Source organism: Phaenicophaeus curvirostris, chromosome 1 (genome assembly GCF_032191515.1).
Source record: "Phaenicophaeus curvirostris isolate KB17595 chromosome 1, BPBGC_Pcur_1.0, whole genome shotgun sequence".
NCBI lineage: Eukaryota > Metazoa > Chordata > Aves > Cuculiformes > Cuculidae > Phaenicophaeus > Phaenicophaeus curvirostris.
Genome location: NC_091392.1, coordinates 99930019 through 99955451, shown reverse-complemented (window position 1 = coordinate 99955451; position 25433 = coordinate 99930019). Strand labels below are relative to the sequence as shown.

Below are 25433 nucleotides of genomic sequence, written 5' to 3'. Positions count from 1 at the left end.
AAGTTTAAGGCACAGCTATTAAGTCTAAGCAGCTACAGAAACCAATCCAAAAAAACCAAAGTTGCCTTAGTTACAGAACTGAATGTGAAACACTTTCTATGCCTTTTCTTCATTATATTCTCATCCGCTTCACAGGAAGGCTATCTGCAGTCCTAACATGTCATCCAAATGCAGCCTTGCTATTGACTGAGAGCTCCCGCTTGTAGACTGCTTCCTGAACATTTTCCTCTCAAAGACAAGCTTGCTTGCATTACATAGGTCAGTATTGCCACACCAATACAACTCCTCATCTCTGGGACACCAACATTACAGCTAATAACCACACAAGCAGGATGCAGGTTCTGTGGGAGCATCTAAACAAACTGAATGAGTTGTGACAGACTCATGGGGTGTGTGTGAACAGAGATAATTCTACAGAAGGCAGCAGACTGACCATTTAAATTCCATATTCAACATGCCACATTGACCTACAGGGATTTCCGAAAGTAGGCCTCCCATCATTAGCCATGACGAGGATGGAGATTAATTCACCTAAATGTAAAGTTACGTGCCTCAACGTGCATAATTTTACACAATAAAGGAAATACACCTCAGTTTTAAGACAGACTTACAACCCTCAGATGTGCCAAAATCCTACTCTGCTTTTCTTGTGCTGGGGCTACAGAAAACCTCCTCCAGCACATCTGTCCAACAGCAGGACAGGATATCCTCCTAGGCTGTGCAGCAGCAGGGCAAGTTGCACTGCTATCCTCCCCACAAGGCTGCCAGCAGACCTGGCAGCTGCCAGCACAGCTGGATCCGATCGACCACCTGAAGTGCCCAATGTGCAAGGCAGTCTCCCATCCTGTTCCCAAGGAAAACACTGATGGCTGTAACCATCAGCTCCAGTAGCTGTAACACAGTAATTCCCACTTCCCTCCTGGTTTTAAGTGCTCAACCTAAACATGAAGATTTCACCCCAAAAACTGTGGAATTACAGCTGCAGCAACGCTCTCTGTATGTATGCCATGAACTGCAATCAATGCAGTTAGAGGCTGACCTTGCTTTGCTTAGCTGGGCAGGGAACTGTGACCTAAAGCATAAACATGCTGTGCTTATACCAAGGTGTTTATATCAAAACATACTTTCCTACTGAGCATTATAGCTTGGGCACTTCAACTTTAGAAAGACACTGCATACCAGCAGCCACAAACAACAGCTTTTAATAGATTTTGATGTAGATTAACATATTCCTTAGTCTTACTTGTCCTTGTAAAGAACCCACTCCTAAAAGGGTTAATTTGCAGCACACAATGTAAGGATTAAGCCACATTTAATGGGAATCAGGTAGCTAAATCCTACTTCATCCTCTAAAACAGGACCATGTAAGTTCAAACAGATGTGCAAGACAGATCAATACTTTGTTAGCTCTATGAATGGCGATACACTGATGTCCCACACAATCTGTTCTGAAACATTAATTCCCAAACTATATCATGCATGCAAGAGGAACCCCCTCTTAACCTTTGGAGTGATTCAGCATCATCCATTCATGAGAATATTTGGTTTAGTAGGGCAGAGATGCAACAATGTAGCTGGAAGAGGGTAAGATTACAACCAGACTGCCCTAATGCCAACACTATCATTCCTTATAGTTCAGCATGAAGAATTTTGCTAACATGTCTATAGTCACACATGACAGTAGCACAAGAAATGTGAGCCACAGTAAGATTGGGGGGGAAAAGAAAGGAATTTTTGTTTCTGAAGTGCTCTGAAAAACAATGTCCAGGTATACACCAAATTAACTTTTCCATATAAATCATCTGAAGTTCATATATACTGACAGCTCTACAGGTTGATGTCTTTTATGCTCCAGACACTTATGAGCAAAGCCTTCCAGAGCTGAAGTTGTCTTCCCATCATGATCTTACCCTACTCAGGAGCAACCACTTCTATGCCAAAGAAAGCCAGTACATTCTTCTAGGCCCCTCAGTTTTTAGCCTCCCTCTGCTGAGATTACATTTAATTCATGTGCTAGACAGCAATGAAATTCTGCATGATGTGGAGACTTATCCAGTATTAATCTACCCTAGAGGGGACATGAAGCAAGAAAAACATCATCTGCATTGGCGAGTGGTGGATGTGACTCAGTGTGGTGCTTCAGCAGCCCCCTCCTCTCCCTGGCAGCACAACTCGCCTTCCCTAGGATGACACTGTTTGAGATGCATGCAAAACACTGGACAACTAAGCTTTCCCAGTTGTAAAAGGAGGCCAGAGCCCTCCTGCCCTTCCCAGCAAGCTTCTGTTTGGAAAGCACAGGAGAGAGGAATGAGCAGGGAAAGGGAGCAAGTAATTGCAGCGTCACAGGCTACCATTACCTGCTGTACCTCATTGCTTGCTCCCTTGTATCCAAAGACTTAATGTGACATACTGGGGCTGCCTGATAGGGTTTTGCTGTTGTGTTTCAGTGCATGGTCATTTTGAATAGTTAAAAACAAGCAAGACATTGCTCTGCTGACATTCTCTGCTTTTGCAAACCACTCACACAGCATTTCACCTTTTTCTTTTCCCCCACAGGAACTGATGGATTATGACCCACACATGAGGCATGGGCCAGAAATTAACAGTTCAAGCCTTCTGCACTGTCTCTCACACTGAGGGGACAATTACAAGACATGAAAACCACTTTTAAGAATCTCCAAATCGGGATTCAGATAAAATTAACATGCAATTGTACTCCTCCATAGAGATTTTCATAAGAAACAGGCAGCACCAAGCAAAGGATATGCTGGTTCTGGAAGGCAGTTTTAGGACTCATTGTCCTTCATGAAGTACTGGGGTTTTACAGAAAAAAAAATAAAAACACTTGGTTCGCTAGACGTTTTACTAACAACAAAATAGCAGAAAGCAAATCAACTTGTCTAGCATTGAAACAACTCACAGCCTAGGCTGAACTTATAACTAAGGCAGGTAGCAGTTTCTCCTGCCTAGTAACTCCTTTAAGCAGTTTTCAGCTCCATCCCCAAAAGGTAAGTTGAATACCAGAGCTCCAGACCTGGACTGCTGGGGCTGCTGTCAGACCAGGGGGCTCACCCCTTCTATGGATGGCAGTGAAAATGTGCTCATGCTTCAGAGAAGGCAGCTCACTCCCATCATGGAATTTACCAGAAAGGCAAAACTCAAGATCCTATTCCTGAGAGATTATCATTTCATACCCAAAAGCATAAGATGTAATTCCTCTTGTATCACTGGCATGGCTGGAAATATCATTAATAGTTATAATATTGTTCAGTAGTAAGAACCCTATTATGCTTTTTCTTAATTTCTTGAGGCAGCAAGTGGCATGGTATTCAGAAGAGATTATTGGTTCCTAGTTGCTATTAAGGGAAGAGAGATTGACTTGCATTAGGTTAGCTCACTTATAATTGAGTTTTGGGTTCATATTATTTAATATTTAAGAAACAGCATTTTTTTTTTCTCCACCAACCCTTTGTTCCCCTGCACACTGATCAAAGCTAGGAAGTGCTTCTCACATTGAATCAGTTAGCTAGAGCTATCAAGACGACACATACCTTAAAGAAAAAGGAAGAGACATGCAAACACAGTATTTCCTTAAAAAAAATAACACAACATATTTAATAAGCACTAACCTGCAAGGATTTCTGCTGTTCAGATGAGTATCAAGCAGAAAATGGAAACCTAAATAGTGCATTTGAGCTCCAGGATGGGTACACTGGAAACTGTTAGCCACCTATCATCTGATTGCGAGTAACTATGAACAGTGAGGACTGATAGACAGCTCCTAACATTGAGATGAGAGCCTGCCAGTTAAAGCTCACAGATGCAGTTTATGGAGGCCATCCTACGACTACAGACCCTGCAGTAAAACGAGGCTAATTCACACACCTCTGCCTAGAGTCTAAAGAAAGAAATTCAGTTTCATGGTGAGTGCAGCTCAGCCAGCATCTCTACTCTCTATGTGACACCTGGATACTACACAGGAAGGAAACGCTAATCTGTTCCAATTTAGACGAGTAAGATGCAATCCTCACATACCGACAATTTACTAGTTCAATCCTCATTGGAACTATTTTTTGGTGAATACACATATAAACTAGCTGAACGAGCTGGAAGCTTCCACATGGAAGTTTAATTAACCATTTCCCACAAGACTTAAACCAAAAAATGCACATCATGTCACAACTCATTTGGCTTGAACGGGACCAAGGCAGACAAAGGTCTCTCAGCAAAAGGCAGCTGGATATTTCACAGCTCATCTGCCCTGACAGCAATTTCAGGAGGGATTCCCACCCAGAAATATATTTGGAGAAGGCTCTGAGAACAAGCCTTGCTTCAGCTGCAGGGAGTCCATTTCTTTGGTGAAATTCTTCCTGCTAAAACAAGTTACAGACACAACCGAACTATCTTACCTGTGTCAAACCCAAAACTTGGCACAATGTCCACTGTTCCATGAAAGGCTCCAGCCCATGCTGAGGTAGCACTGGTGACTGCGGCAGGATCTGTCTTTGTCACGTCACACTGGGGAGCAGGAATCCTGGCTGCACGGACTGAAGGCATCAGCAGGGACCCATACCGGGGGTCACGGTGCGAGCTGGGATGGTGATGGTGCATGTGTGGATGAGGGTGATGGTGATGCATGTACACATCATGCATGTGTGCATATGAAGGGCTCACCTGAGATGCTAAAGGATAATGCCAAGATTCAGATGCAGCAGGGGGAGGAGGTGGGGCAGTCTGATGAAGGCCATGTCCTGGCCAGCTGCTGGGATCTGGTGTTGGGAAGGTGCCTGGTGCAGTAACAGGGAAATCGGGGTGTACTCCACTTAAACATGGTGGAGGGGGAGGCTGATAAGAGCTGGTCCAAAATGAAGTTGGAAAACTGCTCCTTTGGCTTGAAATTGTTGAACTTTCTGGTAGAGAGGAGAGAAATAAAGTATGACTCATGCTGAACAGCAAGTTTAATGACAAGAACCCCACAACGATTTTCTAGTCTTTCAAATTTGTAACACTGAACTCGAGCTTCCCCAGCAACTACAGAATCACAGGACAGTTGAGGTAGGAGGGGACCCTCTTGAGATCATCTAGTCCAACCGTCCTGCTCAAGCAGGGTCACCTGGAGCAGGTTGTGCAGGACTGTGCCCATCAGATATTGACAGAGATCCAAACTCTCTGGGCAGCCTATTCTAGTGGCTGGCCACTCTCAAAATAAAAATTAAAAAAAAAATATTTTCTTTGATTCAGATGGAATTTCTTGTTTCCTAACTCATGCCTATTGCCTCTTGTCCTGTAAGCAAGTATTGCTGAGGAGAGTCTAGCTCCCTCATCGTCATTCCCTCCTATCAGGTATCTGCACATATTGATATGATTCCCCCCTCTCCGTCTGCCCCTTCCCCCCTCACTCCCTTTCCCTTCCCCACCCTCCTCCCCCCAAGAAGAATTCTCCAGTCTGAAGAATCACAGTTCTCTCAGGACCTTGGTATGGGAATCATAACAAGAGGCTAACTCCTGGCTAGACCAGAACACATCCTTTAGAAAGGCAGACATTGTGGCTGCAAATGCTTCTGAGGACAGACAGCCAGGTCACACTGCAGAATATGAAACATTTGGCTAAAGGAATAATACCAGATCTTTTCAAACTAATTGCATGCTTTGATGGGGTAAAGATTGTATCTAGCGCATCTTACATTAATCCCTTATAGAATACACCATACTGTCCTGCCCCCAATAGGATCAGAGTTTTTGTAGAAATAAAAGACCACTGCCTATTACAGCTAGGGCTCAAATTATATTTAAACAGATTCCAATACCTCTACACTATGAAATCACATTCTAAAAATTCATCTTTTGAAGGAGAGGTTAGTGTTTTTTGATGTGTAGGAAAGTATTGGCACCTACATTCTCACAATCCTCTTGCCAGCTCATGTTTGAAAGTATTGCTTCATGCAATATGTCTCAGCTCAAATAGGAAATTTTTGGGTCAAAGATAGAACCATAAAAATACAGGACTTTACCTCTGATGAAAGAACAGTCATAAAAACTGCCTACAGAGAAATAAAGCCAGGAAAGTTTAATATTTGATAAAGTGAGGAATCCTCTGTTCCTCACATAGCATTTACAAAATATTTTTTTAAATTACCTTTTGTTTTGCTTTGTTTAACAAGCAAGTGGAATGAGACTTGGGTGAAGACACAATTAAGAATGAACCAATTCTTCAAATGCTCCTGCCTCTGAACTTCACTTACACAAAAATATTTTGGAAACAAAAACTCTAAGACTGTTTCCTGTCTGCATCTTTAGAACACTCATGTATCTGTTTGAAAACCCATTAAAATCACAAAATTTTCTCCACACATCAGTTTGCTTTGATTTACGCAGTTATTAAGCCCAATTCACGTCTGATATGGGAAATAAACTTTGCAAGCCCACTATAGACAAACATAGAGAATTTTTTTGAGCCAAACTCCTTCAGAGGCTGTAAGCTTACCTAACAAACTGCATTCCAACACTGCTTTCTTCAAAAGGCTGATTCTTTATTAGCAACATATTTCTACTATAATTCATCCTAAAAGACTGGTGAGAGCTTCAAGCATATAACAGAAGCCTCAGCACCCCTTTAAAATTGGTATAGTTCTTTGTAAATTGTTCCTTTGTAAATTGTTGCAAGGGAGTAGGCTAAAACAAAGGGTGCACATGGCTTAGTGTTGGCAGCAGGGCTTACAGCAAAAAAAAAAATGCAAAACCAAACTGCTTCATGTTCAATCTGCTGTCTTCCTCAGTGCTTAACAGAGGAGTACAGTTTGACAAAACATTGCCAGTATTCTGGAAAACTAATCTCTAATCTAGCATTTTTGGAAACTCACTAGATGTTATCTGCATAGAAGAGCCCTAAGTCCAAACCATCTCACTTCAAAAATAGCACAGAAAACCAAACAGTATCTGGACATCAGAAGAGAGCACTTCAAACCACAGATTTGCCAGTATGAGTTCAACCCAAAGTACACACCAGCTTGGCTTCACCAATCATGCAGAAGGTCTACTGTAGAGGAAACACTTTTGGTCACCTCCGTTTTTCAAATGTGCACATTTCACAAAGCCATTAACACTGTCAGAAACTTCCATGGATCAGCCCTCAGAGAGACATCATTCCCTGTAACTGCAGAGATCAATCTCACAGGTCAACGTCAAGTCACGTTACCAGAGATACAGGGTCCATCCAGGTTACATGAACATGCAAGAAAAGTTCATCTACCTGGATTGTTCACAGTATGCTACTAAATATTAAATGTGCAGCAATCCCATCAATAAGAACCATCTCTACGTTGAGCCACATCCCCCAGCTACCACATATTTCCACACTGCTTGATAGGCATCCTTTCCTTCCCACCTTTAAAACAGTGAGCACAACCAATTATCTTTACAGATCATTGAACGGTTTGAGTCAGAAAGGACCTTATAGACCATCCAATTCCATCTCCCACTAGATCAGGCTGCTCAAGGCCTGGCCTTGAATGCTTCCAGGGATGGGGCATCCACAACTTCCTTGGGCAACCTGTGGCACTGCCTCACCACCTTCATTGTGAAGAAATTCCTCCTTATGTCTAGTTTAAATCTGCCCCTCTCCAATTTACAGCCATTCCCCTTGGTCCTCTCACTACATGCCTTTATGAAAAATCCCTCTCCAGCTTTCCTGTATGCCCCCTTCAGGTACTGGAACAGAAACTGGAACTACAGATACCATCACATCAGATACGTGGTGTCTATGGGATATGTAAAAAGAGAAACACCCATTTCAGTGATGTCCTTGAGAAAGAAAAATAATAATTTGAGTTACTTCCATGGGCTTTCAGGAGTAGGGGAAGAAGGCACTTAACAAAAACCATCTGCCAAGAAAAACACTATAGTTACTCTAATTTCCTAGTCAAGGTACAGGGAGATGGCAATATCTCAGATACCATGAAGGGGCAACTAATGCAAGTGTTTGTAGTGACTGGACAAAACACACTGAAAACATGCTAACGCACACATGTTGTAAAGAAGACAATGTATGGAATTTTCTGTAGTAGATTATTCTCAGTTAAGGCAGGAGGAAAAAGAAAACAAGCACCCCTAAAACAAAAAAAAATAAAATCCACACAACACTTGCAGCTAGGAAAACACATTGATAAAATACCACTATGGTTACATTAGTTTCAAGGTATCACTAGTTTTATTAGCCCCTGCAAAAGATTTTAAAAATCTACACCTATAGCTGAAAATTCATAAAATCATAGAATGGCTTGGGTTGGAAGGGACTGTAAAAATCATCTCGTTGCAACAACTCTGGCCTTGCACACTTCCAGGAATGGAGCATCTACAGCTTCCCTGGACAACCTGTCCCGGTGCCTCATGACCCTCACAGTAAAGCATTTCTTCCCAATGTCTAATCTAAATCTTTGCTCCTTCAGCTTAAAACCACTACCGTCACTGATAAAGTGTCCCTCCCCAGCTTTCATGTGGGCCCCCTTTAAGTTCTGGAAGGCTGTTCTAAAGCCTCCCTGGAACCTTCTCTTCTCTAGGCTGACCAAGCCCAACTCTCTCAGCCTTTCCTTGTATGGGAGGTGCTCCAGCCCTCTGATCATCTTTGTGGCCCTTCTTGGGATTCAGTTTAACAGGTCCATGTCCTTACTGGGCTGAGGACTCCAAAATTGAACACAGTACTCCAGATAAGGTCTCATAAGAGTAGAGTAGAGGAGTAGAATCACATCCCTTGACCTGCTGGGCACATTTCTTTTGATGCAGCCCAGGATATGGCTGGCTTTCGGGGCTGCAAGTACATGTTGCTGACTGATGTTGAGCTTCCCATCTAAAGTCCTTCTCTTCAGCAGTGTTCTAAACCCATTTTCTGCACAGCCTGTATTTGTGCTTGGGATTGCCCTGACACAGGTGTAGGACCTTGCACTTGGCCTTGTTGAACTTCATGAGGTTCGCAAAGGCCCACCTCTCAAGCCTGTCAAGGTCTCCCTGGATAGCATCCCTTCCCTCCAGCGTGTCAACCACACCATGCAGCTTGGTGTCATCAGCAAACCTGCTGAGGGTGTCTGTAACAAACACATTAAAGAACACCAGTCCCAATACCAACCCCTGTAGAACACCACTCATCAGCCTCCACTTGGACACTGAGTCATTGAATGCAACTCTGAGTGTGACCATCTATTCAAAGTCCATTCTACTGGTTCCTGTTGTAGGGAACTACATTTATAAAAGTCAGTTTTGAAGTTAGCCTAAGCCGATTAGTATTTTCAAAACATAAAAGACAAAAGTTTGCCCTTTTCAGGAAAATGGGTTCTATTTTCTATACATAAGCAAAATACCTCCTTGAAATAAAGCCCCCATAGTATCATCTTAGTGTTGAAATTACATCTTGCTCTTCCATCAGGACACTGAGAAAACTCCAAAAGAAGATGGAAAGAAAAAAAAATAGTATAAAACATTACAAATTCCTCCTTTCAGGTAAAGAAATAACACAGTTTGCTAAGTAGCCAGCTCATGCCCACGCACTTTCCATTTAAATCTGTACCTTCCAAAACAGCTACTGCAAATGCAAAAGCTTTTTTTTTTTTTTTAATTGTTTATTTATCTTTGAGTAATTTATTGACAAAAAAACTGACTACCCATGAAGGTTATTTATAAAAGACCTTCAAGCTAGTGATATTTTAGCCTCTTTAGGTAACAGGCTACAAATTCACATCCATTTGCTCTAAGCATCTTTGACAACTGTACATGAACCACAAGATCAAGGTACAAGCATCACTCCTTCCCCACTTTCTTCAAGTAGGCACGTTTCCAAAACTCATTTAGGCCTGGTAAGTCTCATCAGCTTCTGTTCTCTGAAGAAGCAGATACCCTCAGCTTTCTCGGCATCCACAGCACAGAACCAAGCAGATCTGCCCAGCAGCCTCCCTGGGGATTTTCACACTGCTTCAGCAGGTGTGGGGACAGCAAAGGACATATCCTCTTACTTTATTCCCAGAAGAATTTCAGGACACACAGACGTCTGTTCCCTGCTTAGGGCATGGGGCATGCCAGGTCAGAAGGCAGCATGGCTGAAGAACCCTTATGCCAGGCCACCCTATCCCATGCAGGGCCCTCTGGGGAGGGCTGTGCAGCTATGAGGGGAGCCAGGGAAAAACAGCAGAGTATGTCTAAAGGCAAAGAGAAGACACGTAACCCCACCCATGGTATGTCTCCAGGCTCATGAAGAGGGCTTGCTGTATGCATGGGATCTCTGAGGACTGCCTTGAACCCATTTCTAAAACATTTATAGCCTGCCTGGGCAATTTATAAATGCTCCAGACTCCTTTTTAGTAAGCTTAAGTTCAATCCTGCTCTCAGTCAAGTCGACCGAAACCTTCCCATTAGAATTAATGGTCCCGGCTCAAGCCATAAATTCCTCTAGCTCCCTAGCCACTTGTGCTGACCTCTGCTTAAACTTCCGTGGATTTGTCATCATCTTTCTGGAAAGCAAGTCTTTCTGTGCTATTTTGCTCCACAGAGTGGTTTCTAAAAATCCCATGACTTTTATCAAAACACTCTCACCTCAAAATTCCCAATTACGACCACCGCCCCTATAAGGAACCTCACAGTATCTCTCTTGCTCCACCCAAGGCAAGGTCATTGCTCACGATGTTTAGGTCACATCCCTTTGCCAGTCTACACACAGACATGATCAGAAATAATGCACTTGTCGATCTGAAAAACTACTCAGACTGCTATAGTCAACAAAATGGAAATAGCATCTTACTGGCACACTTTCTCCTGTCACTAACCTTGTCTTGAAGGTCTACCTAGTTTACCTGACAAGATCTGCTCCTTGTTACACTTACCATGTGTACACACATTACAAGACAAATGTTATGGCAGTATTCAGACACCTTGCAGCACCTACTGCATGTCTACTCCCTGCTCAGAAGCAGATTAACAGGTCATCCTCACTTCACACACAGAAGCCAACAGGGCTCTGCCCCTGGGCAAGGCAGCAACACATCATGCCACATGACTGCAGCCACATGGGCTCCAGCTAGCACCCAAGCCTATTCCAGTATGTGCTGCCTCCTCCACACCTGGGAAGTAGCTGTAGACGAATCATAATCCCCTGGCAAAGTCACCCAAGAAGACTGCATGAGTCTCCTCACATCCAAGGACACCATTCCAAATAGCTTTGCTCTTGCCTCGCAGGCCAAGTTCCACACTTGGAGCTTAAAAATAAGCCTCCAACCTTGCAGCAGACATTCGTGAAAACACGTAAATTCTGCCCTGCTCCTTCCAGGCCTCAAGGGAGCCACAGGCTATGGCAAGAAAGGGAGACGCCTGCTCCTTCTATGCCTTTGGCACCTCTTTCCCTTTTTAACACTTCAGATCACTCAACCCCAAGAAGCTGCTTGTTTCTTTCAAAACTGGGGGGAATTTTTCCACTCCACAGAGGAGCAAAATTTCAGCTGCAATGCAATATGAGTTACCGGGATACAGACCAAGTGAGTCACACCACGGAGAGCAAGTTACTATTCCTCTTACCTCTCCATAGAGGACTTAGCCCTGCCTTGCTCTTGGTAAGGGCAGATTCTGGATTGAAGCTACTGGCTTGGCTTAAAGCTCTTGAGAAGTGTTCATCCACTACTGAACCAATGTCTCCCTGGAAGTAAGTGAAAAGGACGCAGCGAGAGTTAAGGTACTCCATCTCAGCAGGCTGGTCTTTCTCATCCTCCTCTTGCTTGCTAGGAAGGGTCACTTCCAGAGACTCCTGCATCTTGTGGTATACTGCTAACTTCTTCTGGGATTAAAAACAAAACAAACAAGAGATGTATCACTGACAGCATTCAGTGCAAGCTCAACATCTGGTTTTCTTAAAGAAAAATAACTGAATAAGTTGAATATTCATTTCATAATTACAGTTGGAAACCAGAAATATTTTGCACCGACATTTCACAAAGAAGAGATTATCAGCGCCACTTAGAGTTTTTATTCCTCACACACAGATGGACCTGCTTCTCAGGCACATTTCACCACAACAATTTATCGGCAACAGCTTTCATTCAATAGCTTGAAAAGAAAACAGATTCTAACAATTCACTCCTGACTCCCACCTGGAAAGGAAATTCCCATCAGTGAAGGCTACTAGAGGCTGAGTCCAGCCCTCTGGAAGGTTAGCCAGATCAACACAGTCTGCATTTCACCCAACTAGTTGAACATGAAGCAGCTTTCCCCAGACGTGCTCCCCTAATTGAGAATACACAGCTCTCTGGACTCCCCACATCTACTCCTTGATGAGGGAGTAAAGATGGGAGAATTTAGTACTTCCTGAAAAATTTTCCTCCATGTTACAAAAGTCCACAAAACACAAATTCTCAGTCACTGACAAGGAAATTTTTACTACAGGAAGCTATACTTTAGGTTGGCAAGCAGGGGTTGGGAGGAGGGGAGGTGTTGGTTGGTTTGGGGTGTTTTGTTGTTGTTGTTTTGAGGCTGGGGTGGAGTTTTTTTTACATTTTTCCTTATTATTTTTCAAACATCAGCTTCTGGAAAAAAAAGAACAAAAATTCAAGTCATAAAAAGTTAAACATGTGATCTGGGTGAAGAGGAGGATTGACAAGTCTGCAAACACATACAAAAAATCCACCCCAAACCAAAAAACACAGAGAAGCTTATAAAAAAAATAAAACCCGGACAAGCCATCTGTGAATAGCTATTTCTTCTCTCTCTCTCAAACCAAACTTAAACATCAAAATAAATGTGTGTGAAGATCCATTCTGCATAGAACATATCTTTCAGATGTTCTACTTTACAACTGTTTTCACACAAAAAAATAACCTCCCCACAACAATCAAGCTGCAGGAATCATAGCTCTTAGCAAGCTAGCCACTTCTACAGCTGACTCTACACACAAGTGACTTCAGGAATCCAAAAACAACGACAGCACATATGCAGAAGTATTTCATAGTTTTTCTATAGAATTACAGCCTGACTTATCTTTTATGGTTTGCTTGGCAACACTTCAGCGCCATCAGAATCTCTTTAAAGTTTACGTGGTTTTTTTCTCTTTTTCCAAAGTTGTTCTATAGAAAAAGTTAAATAACCACATAAGTTACACTTATAGAATAAATAAGCTTGTCCCATTTAGAAATAATTGAAAGTAATTTTCTGACCTTGTATACCATCAATACAATTACATTTGATGCTTTCTAAAATCATATAAGCCAATACAAATTCTCTTATTGTTACACATACCAGATATTCTGGGGCTAATTCTTAATTATGAATGGTTATTTAAAAATTAACTGTAAGAAAGAGCTATTGAAAAGTGGAATTAAAACCTGAAATACTAAAAGCTTATAACAATACTGACAGATCCGTCATTACAGTAGGTTAACTGATAAAATAGCTCAGCAATACCTTTAATTCTAACATTGTTACATGAACTGCAATGTGAGATGAGTAATTTTGTTTTACAGTTTGGGATGTCCAGACAATGGTTTGGTATTCAAGTAAATCTGTGCAGCACAAAGCAAGTTATAGTGTGGATCTGCTTAGCACAGTATTAATTACTCAGACTTAAGGTTTTATTCCAAGATCCCAAAACACATATTATAAGAACCCGGTGGGATTCACTTTAAAAAAAAAAAGTAAATAGGAAATTAAGACAATTTTACTACAAACTAATTGCTGAAATGAAACCTAGTCTGAGGCTCTGAAAGTAACTTTTGCAAATCCAGAAACTGGGGTGAGCTATATTTTTTTCTTAAATGCTCTGTCCCTTCTGTAAACAAAGCAAAAGTCTCCTAATATTTGTTCCTGAAATGCTTACTAAGACATCACTTATAGTGAGCTTCAAGGTTTTGCCTAAGTAATCATGTAATGATGATACATTTGAAAGACATAAATGGTTATAATATTGCATATATAGAAGATATAGGCATCAGATATCTGTAACACATCTACCTCAGTGACCTGATCATTCTTAAAGGTGTGTCATAACCCAGAATCTCTTTAAAATGCAAGACAGGTGGTTGGAGAGGGTGCTTTTCTCATTTTTGTGTTTGGCTGCATTTGGGGTTTTTTGTTGGGGTTTTTTCTTTGGTTTTTTGGTTGGTTTTTTTTTTTTTTTTTTTACATAGGGCAAAGGTATGAAAGAGATCCTTTACAGAACTGTAAATAGATATTGATATATTACAATATTTTAAATGCAGTGTACATGCCACACTTTGAATACATGCAATACACTTTAAAAGCTGATTTCTATCATTACAGGTACACTATTCTTATTTATACTGTGAGTATGCAAATACATATACAAGCATAAAATTATATACAGAAACACATCGTTTAACATAGCCCCTGGCTTGACTCGGTTATCAGGAAGGAAGTCTTTCAATGTTCCTATATAGGGACTGGAGCTCAGGAAATTAAAACTTATCTCCAGAGTAGCTTCTCTGCGCAGGAATGTTCCCCCTTCCACAGCCTAAGAATCTAATTCATTTTCCATTTCAACTCTCTTCTCTCCCCTCCAGTCCATGGACAGTCATTACAAGATATTCTGAGCACTTGCTGGGCCTCTACGCTTGGTGTTTTTGAAAACGCTAAATCTGACTTTTAATACATACATATATACATATTTATATATATATAGATATATAAAAGATGGTAGCACTGACAGACAAGTACAAGGCCTTGTGTATGGACTGATGTTACTTACAATGAAAAAAGCTGTCTTTTGTGCTGAATTTTTTACAAGGGATAAGAGTTCTAAATTAAAATATTTTTCAAAATTGTATCAAGACTGTGATCAGATAGATCTATTTAATTTGTATTTCAATAGGAAATTATCAGCTTGTAATTACAAGACTCTTTGAATGAGAGAATACAGAGAGATAAGGTCACTGAATAAGTTTTCCCTGAATGCAACATACTTATACCCTTTCCATTATGCGTATCTTTTAATAATGTTTTTTCTTCCCCTAACTCCCTTAAAATGCTTTGCCTGCAAACAAATTTCAAGTTACTTGTTCTGACCTTAACAGTAATCTTCTCAGAACATTTCTGACTGCACATGTGCAAGTTGAAATGTATGCAAGATCATAAACTGCTAATGAATTTGTCCCACGATCATGGCAGGGGCTGGGGAGAGGAAGGGGTGCGAGATGAAGCAAAAAAAATCCCCAGCTTAGATTTCTGATAACTAATCTGAGCTAGCACAGTTTCACTTGAACCCTTCTCATCGAAACAGTTCTGGCATATAATTAAGCAGCCAACAGCATCTGTAGTATCTTTACAAACAAAGGATATTTTCTGACCAAACAACATATTTCTTGCCTGTGTTCATATCTGTAATACTTTCATATATTCATGAATTCCACCTCTCTCTTCCTTACAAACTAGAGACTGAGATTAAGCAGTCTCTTGAAAAACAAAACAAACACAAAATCTCATCTTGGCCAGGATCCAGAACACAGAATTCAAAGTCAGTTTAGCATACTGGGAAATAGGAAAGTCCAGTGTCTATAGCACCTGATCCAGCTGAGATAACAGACCAAGTTTGTGGCTGAAGGATGAATGGTACAGCCTCTGAGTAAACAATGTTGTACAGCACGGGCTGAATTCAGCTTAAACAAACATTATTTTTGTTACTTCATATATACACAAACAGGCTCTTCCAAAGAGAATTTAAACTCCTAACTGCAAGCTATCAAAAGGAAACTGAAGGTCAATGGTAAATCACCGCTAATATAGGAATATTCAAGAGAAGGCTTGTACTGGTTAAGCATCCTCTTGTCTTCTGACGCAGAACTGACCTCTTTTAGACCAAGAAATCATGTGGTCCAAAAGCCTCACACAAAACCCATCTTTAAGATTCCTGTTATTTTCTGACATACCCTATCCAGAACCAAATAAAACAGTTCTCATACAGTGAAATTCTGGCAACATTAAATGAGTGGCAAAAGTCCAACTGACTTCAAGGGTCCCAGACCTTACCTAAGGTGTCTGGTAAAAATGTCAGAATGTTACTTTTTTGCAAATTGAAAAAAAATTTACTTCCAGCTGAACCCAGCTAACAGAAAAACAACTGAGCACAGTTGAGAACAGAGAAAGTTTTAGTTTAGCCAAGTTCGAATCAAAAATTCAGACCAGCTCTTATTTTACATATAAGCTGGTTGCTTATTGCTACAACTTATTATCTCCATACATGTCATCATTCAGCATATGGTCCCTTATGCTCCCAAGTATGAAAGTCTGGTGTGCCTGTGGCCACCTGTTACAGATTTTCCATTATGAGAGAAAGAACAGAAACCAAAAATAAATACTAACTACACTGACGAAACACTATATGACCCTACCCTGAGAAAAAAGGCTGTCATTTGACATAAGCTTCTGAGAAGGAATTTCAGCAACAAACTCAAGGCAAATCATGGACAGTCCTCCATTTGTGGAGCTGTCTGCCAAGCAGGCTCCTATTGATAACACAGAAAGTGTTCAAGGAAGAAGACAATTTCAAGCAATCAGAGCATGGAATGCTGGGCCTGAAAGCAATATTTACAGCATGCCCTGAAAACATGAAATGCTAACTTCTGCCCTCGCAAACTGAGAGCAAAGCCACACGCTTGCTTTCAGGTGAGCCACTGGATTTGGAGCAGTTGATCCTGGAGCTCCTGATGTGTTCTGTTTGTGCAGAGAAGCAGTGGAAAAAGAATTAATTTATACATCCTTTGCTGTACATTTCAACAGAAGTGTATCACTAGAGTCTAAAGCTCTATTTTTATGTAGATAGAGGAAGATCAAATAGAACTTAGTCCCAATCAGAACGACAAAGTAAAGAAAGCCAAATATTTTAAATCGGCAGTGTCTCATGGATTTAAACAAAAGAAACAAACAAAATCCCCACACATCGGGCAAGACTCAATCCAGTTTTTAAATGCTGTAATTCTGGAAGTAGCATTTATAGGTGAGTTATATATGTCTGATTCAATTTCCAGTGAAGTCAGCAGCAGGGCAACCACTGGGGGCTTCGGAATAAGCCTTGAGAAAGCACCTGAACTATAAAAACTAAACGTAAAGCTATCTTCTGCTTCTATCTGCTGTGTTCAATGCTGTGGACTGCCACACAGTGTAAGTGTTGTAATAAGGCTGTCCTCAAAGTTGTGATCATGTGATACAAAGAACTTTACTGAAAAACTGAAGTTAAAGTAAGTGAATTAGGGTTTAGCTACAGCCAGCTGACAACATTAAATGTAACTTGTCCTTGTCTGCAGTGTTGTTGTTAGTTTGGAAGGAAGAGCCCAGTTAGTGACCTAATTTACTAATGGAGACAAATCCTTATCTGGAAAAAGTCTGTCTACAGCATGCGAGCAGATAGTCTGACTCGAGTATACCACAACTCTTTATTCAAGAATTGATTTAGCAAGTATGGTGTTGGCTCTCTACATCTACATACCATGGAGAAATTCCAAAACTACCATATACTGTAATTTCTTGTTTCAAAGGTCTTAAGCTCAGCTGTTTTAGCGAGCCGGGGTGAATTCTACCTTAGCCATAGCTCTGCAGCTCGCTATACCTAGATCAACAGGGCACGGCAAGCTGTCCCAGCATTTCATAGGTGCCAAGAATACGACAGGATTCTTCACCCATTATGCGTTTGCAGAGTCTCTTCAAATGAGCAACTCTGTTACACCCATTCCTCACTCAAACCACAGCAGAGCCAAAACTCACTACTACAGCTGCACAGCCCCTCAGAAAAGCTTATGATGAAGACATTTCTAATCTCGCCATTCTGCAGGGCTTTACAGAAGCACAGGCACAGCTTCTTACCACGCACAGGAATGCGTGTGTAATTCTAACAACAGCACATACTCAGTGTCTTTTGTTAAAGGAATATGGAAACCCCAATTTATCTGTAGAATTAGGGCCACATCCCATTTTTATCAGTTCCTTCTGGCGTCGTATGAGCACATATATCCCTACTCTACTTACTCCCCTCCAGCAAACACCCCGAACTTCAGCAATTCAAAGATCTAAGGTGTTAAGCCTCCAATGCTATTAACATTCAATAGAAATTCAGGCTTCAATCCTTTACGCACTATTAAAAAAAATCCCATCTAAATTAATTTGCCAGCAAGTTTTCTTGGCTATGGATTGGTGAAAGCTAAGCTTCCAGAAATTCTGCATTGCTGTGCAAGGCAAAAAACCAATTCTGCTCCAATTTTACCAGAAAACCGCATATAGAGGAATATGGGAATAACTTTAGAGTGCAGTAACTTTAAAAAGGCATGATGAACCATCCTCTAAGAAAAAAACAAAAATCTGTCACTTCTGCACGATCTGCATACTAGTCAATCATTCAAAAGCAATTCCAGTATCAGCCATTTAAAAAAAAAAAACAAAAAACTAAAAACAAAAAATGGAGATGTCCATTCATCCCTTTTCACTGCAGAGCAGCCAATTTCTGGAGACAATTCTCCTGACCGACATTTGTAGCACACAACACACAGGTTCAAAATGAGGTTACCTCTCTTCAGAGAGACCCCACGGCCCAGAACTCGAGCCTACGCATCTGCAAGGGCAGCTCCACAGCTAAGGATCTTGCTTTGCTCTTTAGAGGATACAAAACTGATATCAAACACTGGTATAAGCAATTACATGGTTGCAACAGACTTATTACAAATACCTATAAAGCTGCACAAGCTTCAGTTAGAACAACACACCTACCCCTCCTCACGCTGAGGAAGAAAGGAAAGCTAACAGGAGAATAGCATGGAACAGCTTGCATTCTCAGAAATCAAACAACTTTACTGAGTACAGAAAGACAACAGAGTAGTAAAGCAACAGCAAAAAAAATGCTTCAATGGAGTCCTCAGATATTTTGAGGGTTCACTCCACGTCATCAGCTCCAATGCAGAACTTTATTTTTAAGCTATCCCACTAATTCATCTTCCCTCACAGCTTTTCAAACCACAGTTTAAAAGAAGAACATTTTTTTAAATGGTCCTTATCCTCATGATGAGTGCAGGCACATTTTACATGTTGAACACACGTGTAAGAAGAAACAAAAACCTGGCAACAAATTCTTCATTCTTCTTTCTTACACGCTTTGCCACTTGTTAAATGACAAGAAAATCCTGAAGAAAAAAAGGAGACTTGCAAACTGTCATAACGTTACCCAAACGATACTATTTCCACTACAACTACAGATGCACAAGGAGTTCATTCTACATTTACTTTGGGGTTTTTCTGGTGTTGGCTTTTTTTTTAAACCGGATTCCAAGAAAATATATAAAATGCTCTGAAGTTCATAACTGTTAGAATTAGAAGGTGAAACATTCTCAGTTCAGCAACAACAGCTTGGTTTTCCAGTCCAATATTGAAGTAATTGGCGAAGACCCTCCAGCTCCAAATATTTCATGAAAGCTGGCGCAGGCAGGACTAACTAAAGAAAAATTGACAATAACTCACAGGACAGCAAGGTTTAGAATGGTTTTTGGCGATAAAGGGATATATTTTGCTGGTCACAACTCATGAGCTGCATTGGCTCAACAGAGCTATCTATGTTTCTTGTCTTGCTTATCTACCTCCACTTTACTTAAACAACAAAAGCCACAAGAACCCAGTTTATTTGAAATTTCAAGAAACTTTAGTATTCATTAGGGTGACTCTGGGATGTTTCATACATGGTGCTGCTTTACAGCTGACAGAGAAACTTCACAATTCTGTTTAAAAATAAAAAGCAATTACACTTGAGTGTGACACAACTGCTAATAATTGTTTAATAGATTTTCACATACTATGTGCCCTACACTCCAGATCTGGAAGAGAAATACAGCTGATCACCTAGAGATAAATGCCAAAAGTTCACCAAAGTTTCAATTGCAGTTTTCTACTTATAGGTGTCTTAGTCAAAGAGTCAAGTTATTTGGGAATATGTATTTATTTTTCCTCCAAATCATGCAGGCTAACAACTTGAGCTCCAGATATCCCAACCGAAACATCTTAAGTAAAAAGTATTCTACAAATGGAAGGTTCTGCAAGCCATTACCTAGAATAAAGAAGAAATAACAAAGGCACACTGCAACAGACAAAACTCACAAGTTTTCCAGAGCCTGCGTTTACAGTGAACAACAGGAGCAACCTGGAGAAGTTCTCTGGGGTATCATTTCTGCAAATGGGCTCTCTCTCCCAACAATAAGGAAAAAAACCAATAACACGCAATAGGAATTTTAATGGTTTAGCCCATATTCGTGTCTCCCAGGCAAGATGATATTAGGGGTCACTTCCCATGTACGGGGAAAACAATCTTCATGGATAATAATGATAAAACCTTATGGAATGCAGCAACAACCAAAAAATGTATTCTCAGATGACTGCATTAGGGCCAAGTCAATATTAGTCCCACTTCACCCACGCACTGCATAGTCTAAAAATGCTGTCAGCCTGATAAGAATTTCCTGATTCACTTTCATAAATAAGCAAATAAATAAATAATTACATCTGATCGCCAAATTCAGCTGGAAACTCCACCGGAGCGCTGTTCCCGGCTGAGCGGGCGGGCAGGGAGTCTCGTTAAGTAAGGAAGGGAAAGAAGGCAAGAAATAACTTTCTCCCCCCGTTCCCCACTCCGGCAAGCCTACGCCCACCCCCAGAATATATCAGAACACGGGGAGGAAAAGTAGTTATTTCTATAGGGAAAAGTTCTCAGCAGGCTGCGCTGCGCTGCCCTCGGGACCCCCAGCTCCCCGCATCTCCAAATCGGGCTGGGGGCTGCCGAGCGCCCCGCTGCCCGGCCGGGGCGGAGACCTCCAGCCCCGCTAACGGGGGAGGCTCCCCCAGAGCCCCCCACAACCACCTCCCAGCCCGTCCCCCCCGCGGCTCACCTGCGGGCATCCCGCGGCGGGCGCTGCCGGCGGGTAGCGGGGCGCCCCGCACGCCGCCGGGACGGGCTGCTGCATAGCCACGTCCGAGCAGCTCATGGCAGCGGCCGCTCCGCACCACCTCCTCCCTCTCCTCCTCCTCCTCCTTCCTTCTTTTTCCTCTCCTTTTCCGCGCAGGGCGGCCGCGGCGGGGCGCCGCGCAGCCCCGGCTGCCCGCGCATCTTCGGCGGCCGCCGCGCCCCGCGCCCGCACTTATAGCGCGACGCGGGCAGCGGGGGAGGGACCGCGCCCCGCCCGCCCCCGCCGGCCCCCGCGGCACCTGCGCCCCCGCCCCGGGGCGAACCCTGGGGCGCCTGTGAGCTCCCGGTGAGGCGACCCCAACCCAAGAGCCGGGCCGTGGTCCGGGAGAGGCTCCGCCGAGCTTCAGCAGCGCGGACTCGCCGGTGCCAAGAGCGGCTGCATCCCGCACGCTTTTGCCTCCCGAGGGATTCGTCCTGGAAATCGTTCTTGGAGTACCGCTTGTCCCATAGGAGGTGGCGGGTTGGATGCCTTTCAGCTTACCTGGGAAGCCTCTCTTCCCACATTTGGTCCACGGTATTTAAAAACAACAACAGAATCACAGAATCACCAGGTTGGAAAAGACCTCCAGGATCACGAGTCTAACCATTCCTGTCAACCACTAAACCATGCCCCTCAGCACCTCATCCACCTGTCCCTTAAACACCTCCAGGGAAGGTGACTCAACCACCTCCCTGGGCAGCCTGTTCCAGCATCCAATGACCCTTTCCGCGAAATTTTTTTTCTGATGTCCAGCCTGAACCTCCCCTGGTGGAGCTTGAGGCCATTCCCTCTTGTCCTGTCTGCTGACACTTGGGAGAAGAGGCCAGCACCCTCCTCTCTACCACACAAACCAATCCCCAATTAAGTACACTGCTGTACTTGGAAAAATATGCAGAAATCCAGGATCTGGTTGTAATGGCTCAAGTCCTACTCAAACATATTCATGGCCTAACCCCCCCCTCCCCCCCAAATTTCTGTGGAGGGGCTGTGCTGGGTGTCCAGAGGCCAGCCTTCACTTTAGGCAGGGTTAGCCCCTAGGAATACTTATTCACTCCTGATGAGAGTTCCCTCTTCAAAAGAGCTTCTGTGCCAGGTTTTGCTCAATGAGAAGCTCAGCCGAGCTTCAGCAGTGCGGATTCTCTGTTGTCAAGTGCACCTGCATCATGCATACTTCACCTCCCAAGGGATTCATCCTGGAAATTCTTCTTGGAATACCACTTGTCCCATAGGAGGTGGCAGGTTGGAGGCACTTGCAAACTACCTGGAAAGTCTCTCTTCCCACATTTGGTCCACAAAAAAAAAAAAACCAAAAAAAAACCTAAAAATTCCTACCTCTGTACACAGATTTTGCCTGCAAGCCACCCTACTGTAGTACCCCACCTGAAGGCTTTCAATGCCATTCCTCACATGGAAAAGACTATGTATATGGCTTGTTAGCTTTATCCCAGCTTATGAGTCCAGGAATGACTGCACTTGTTTGCTCATGTTTTCTTCTCATTTGGCCTAAGAGGAATTACTTAAAGCTTCTTAAAAAAAAATGTTTTGAGGTTTACCTACATTTAATAGTGGCCAAAAAATTCAAGCCTTCTATCAAAAATTCTAAATTTATACTCTCCCTTCTCTCTTTATTTATATATACACACAAACACATCTCCTTGGCCAGAACAGTTAGATGAATGCACAAGGTTAAAATAGCTCTGTCTGACCCCAGTAGGATTCCCTGTTTATAGAAAGCATTTCTCTGAAACAGTCAACTGGAATACTTTGAAAAAAATCCAATTTCCTGCAAGCACATTTTATTTATTTATTTATTTATTTTAGTTTCGGTCATACAGTTTTTAAAGTAGCTATACACTTTAATAGTACTCTTAAATTGTTCCTGTTGCATTTTGTATGTCTCCCTATAAGAATCCAGTCTTAACATTTAAGCATTAATGCTTTGCAGCTGTCACTCAGAAGTTTCCACAAGGGTACAGTACACATACAGCATACACTTTGCTATACCAAATATTCAGGCTTCTGAATGGTTTCTTCAGGGAAACAGAAAATCTGAGTGCAGATTGCATCTACAAATCTCTGGTTGATCTGGGCCCTATTAATTTCAGAAATCTCTTTTGCCTCGTTTCCTACTGCAACAGGGTGCCTATAGCAGAACATTATCCCAACAGCAATGTTTGCAGGATGTGGTGGCCATCAATTGGCAATAACACGTACCACTTTCTGAAGTTCACTGTTCCTGGACACATGCCTGTTCCTGACCTGGAGGTTTTTACCGTGAGCGGAGAGCTGGGCTGCCTTCAGGCATTCCTCTGGCTGCTCTGTCTCCTGGCACCCAGCCTCCTCATATTTGGACGACTGGCTGCTATCCACCCTCGCAGATCCTCTCAGGGAAGTTGTGCTGCTTGCAGGAGAGTATTGTGAAACACGTTTCCTGTTTTAGGGAAGATGTTGTTTAGCACAGTTCTGTCTGAGGTAAAACACTTTCAGATGCAATGGCAATAAGGCCCAACACTAGTTATTAATAAAAAAGCCCCAAACCAACACCCACCTATGCTTAGTAAGCAGTAACAATCTGTAAAAGTTCAAACAGGTACAAATTCTTTCAATACCAATTGATCGTTCTTAGGAGAAGATCTACTATCTGTCCTTAACGCAGACCCAAACAAAACCAGAAAATGGTTTATTATCTCATACACTAATGGAATACGCTGAGGTGGGTGTATATGGACACGCAAATACGAGGCCCTTACAGGACTTTTACAGGTGTGCTAACAGATACCCACATTTTCCACAGGATGCCAGAAATGTTCCAATATTCAATTAGCATAAATTCCTTATTATCGGATCCTACCACAATTCTTATGTGATGCCTTTGAACACAGTGGCACGATGCATCATGGTAAAAAGCAGGACGGGACTATTATCAGGCAGATGTTCGACATGATGCATTGTCTCAGCCAGCCAGTGGCACTCAGCCATTGCTGAAAAAGATTTTGACATGATACAGTGTGCCAATGCTGTAGCACAAAACTAGCATGTTCCTAAAATAGGGACAAATTCACCTCTGGCATAAGAATAGAAGTAACTGCAGTGACTTCATTAGATTTGCATCTGCTTATGTCAACAGAGAGTTTGGCCTGTAATCTGGAATTTATATAAGAGTGGTTAGATGCTGCATTTTTAGATACTTATTATATTCTTTTCTACTCCCATCATTCAAGTATCATGAGATAGTTGGGGTATAACCACCCCCTTTCTCAACTCTTTTCCCTCCACCTCACAAGAAGCAGCATCAAATTTCCATTTTTATCAGCATAACAATGCCCCAGAGCCCAGAGTATGTAGGGAGTCACTCTCTTTAGAAGCATAGGAAGTTGTGTTGTGGGTTCAGGAATTTCACGAGGAACAAGAATTTACACACACACAAGAAAAAAACAGAAACCAAAAAACCCCAAAAAACCAAACCAAACAGGAAGAGAAGATCTCCACTTTCCACCTCCATACTATTGCAAATGCTTCAAATTCTAGGTGCTCAAGAACAGCAGCAACATAAGTATTCAGCAGCGATTGGGCAGTGCAATAGTAAAAGAATTGTGTGAAAGAGCAGTCAGGATGAAATGAGGGATCTGATAAGATTTGAAGATGTCTTAAAAGGTACTGTAACTTACTGTTTCCCCCTTTCACCACTCCAGAATGAAAAGCACAGCTTGCTAATGAAGATGCATCACACTGACAAAAGGAGAGGAGGGGAACAGGCTAAGGTATAACTGGTGTGAGATCTTTACAAAAGAGAAACACCCTGGATCTCTGCCGTAGCCTTTTTTTTTTTCATGAGGAACCAATCAGCTGTATTTTAAGTAAAGTTCATTCATCTTTGCTTTGTATTCTAACTTCTTAAATCCATCAGGCTACATTGATTGTTGAACTGGCTGAACTTCAGTGATGCTGAAGGCAACTATAGGAAATAAAGACATGAAAATCTTCACAAAGCAATAGGTAAGTACCACAGACCACAACCTGGTACAGTAACTATGTGGGCTGTAACATTAAGGGAATGCAAGTTCTCTGGTATACTATAGTTCTGGAGGAAAGAGGAAGAGCATAACAGCATAGAGGAAGCAGCCACTGCACGGGCTCTTCAAGAATTCGTTTGTTTGTCTGTTCTGAGATGAGCTTTTCCCATCAGAGTTGCGTGTACTCACCACTTCCAGAGATCAGAAAATTTATGTAGAGATTTGAATAAGTTCTGGAAAAGAATTGCAAGCCTTTCAAGCCTTTTGAAGAATAACAACAAAAAGGAAGGGTCCTCCCCCTCCCTTCTCACCACTATGCAATTATTTCAGGATATTTCTTTGAGGAGACAACTCTATACAGTTAGCAGTTCCACAGAGAGTAAAACAAAACAAGTCCTCTCCTTTATTACTCCCCTCAACTCCTAGTTTCACCCTCTACTGGCATTCTATAAGGATTTAAATCATTGGAAACCAC

The 25433-nt window shown here is 42.1% G+C and overlaps 1 protein-coding gene across 4 annotated transcripts in view; it reads right to left on the bottom strand.

Moving 5' to 3' along the window:
* The window catches only part of VGLL3 (vestigial like family member 3), a 29238-nt gene extending 8115 nt beyond the window's left edge, over nt 1-21123 (bottom strand). For 2 of the 4 annotated variants that reach the window (XR_011338571.1, XM_069870038.1), the window contains exons 1-3: nt 20889-21122; nt 11551-11806; nt 4410-4910 (exon numbers count right to left, since the gene is read on the bottom strand). Coding sequence is in view for 3 of the 4 variants with exons in the window: in XM_069870038.1 (XP_069726139.1) it covers nt 4410-4910; nt 11551-11806; nt 20889-20984 (853 nt within the window). In the remaining variant the exon portion in view is untranslated. Of the gene's footprint in view, nt 1-4409; nt 4911-11550; nt 11807-20888 lie in introns of all 4 variants that reach the window. The other 2 variants (XM_069870065.1, XM_069870054.1) reach the window with 2 other exon arrangements.
* Between the last annotated feature and the right edge of the window lie 4310 nt (nt 21124-25433).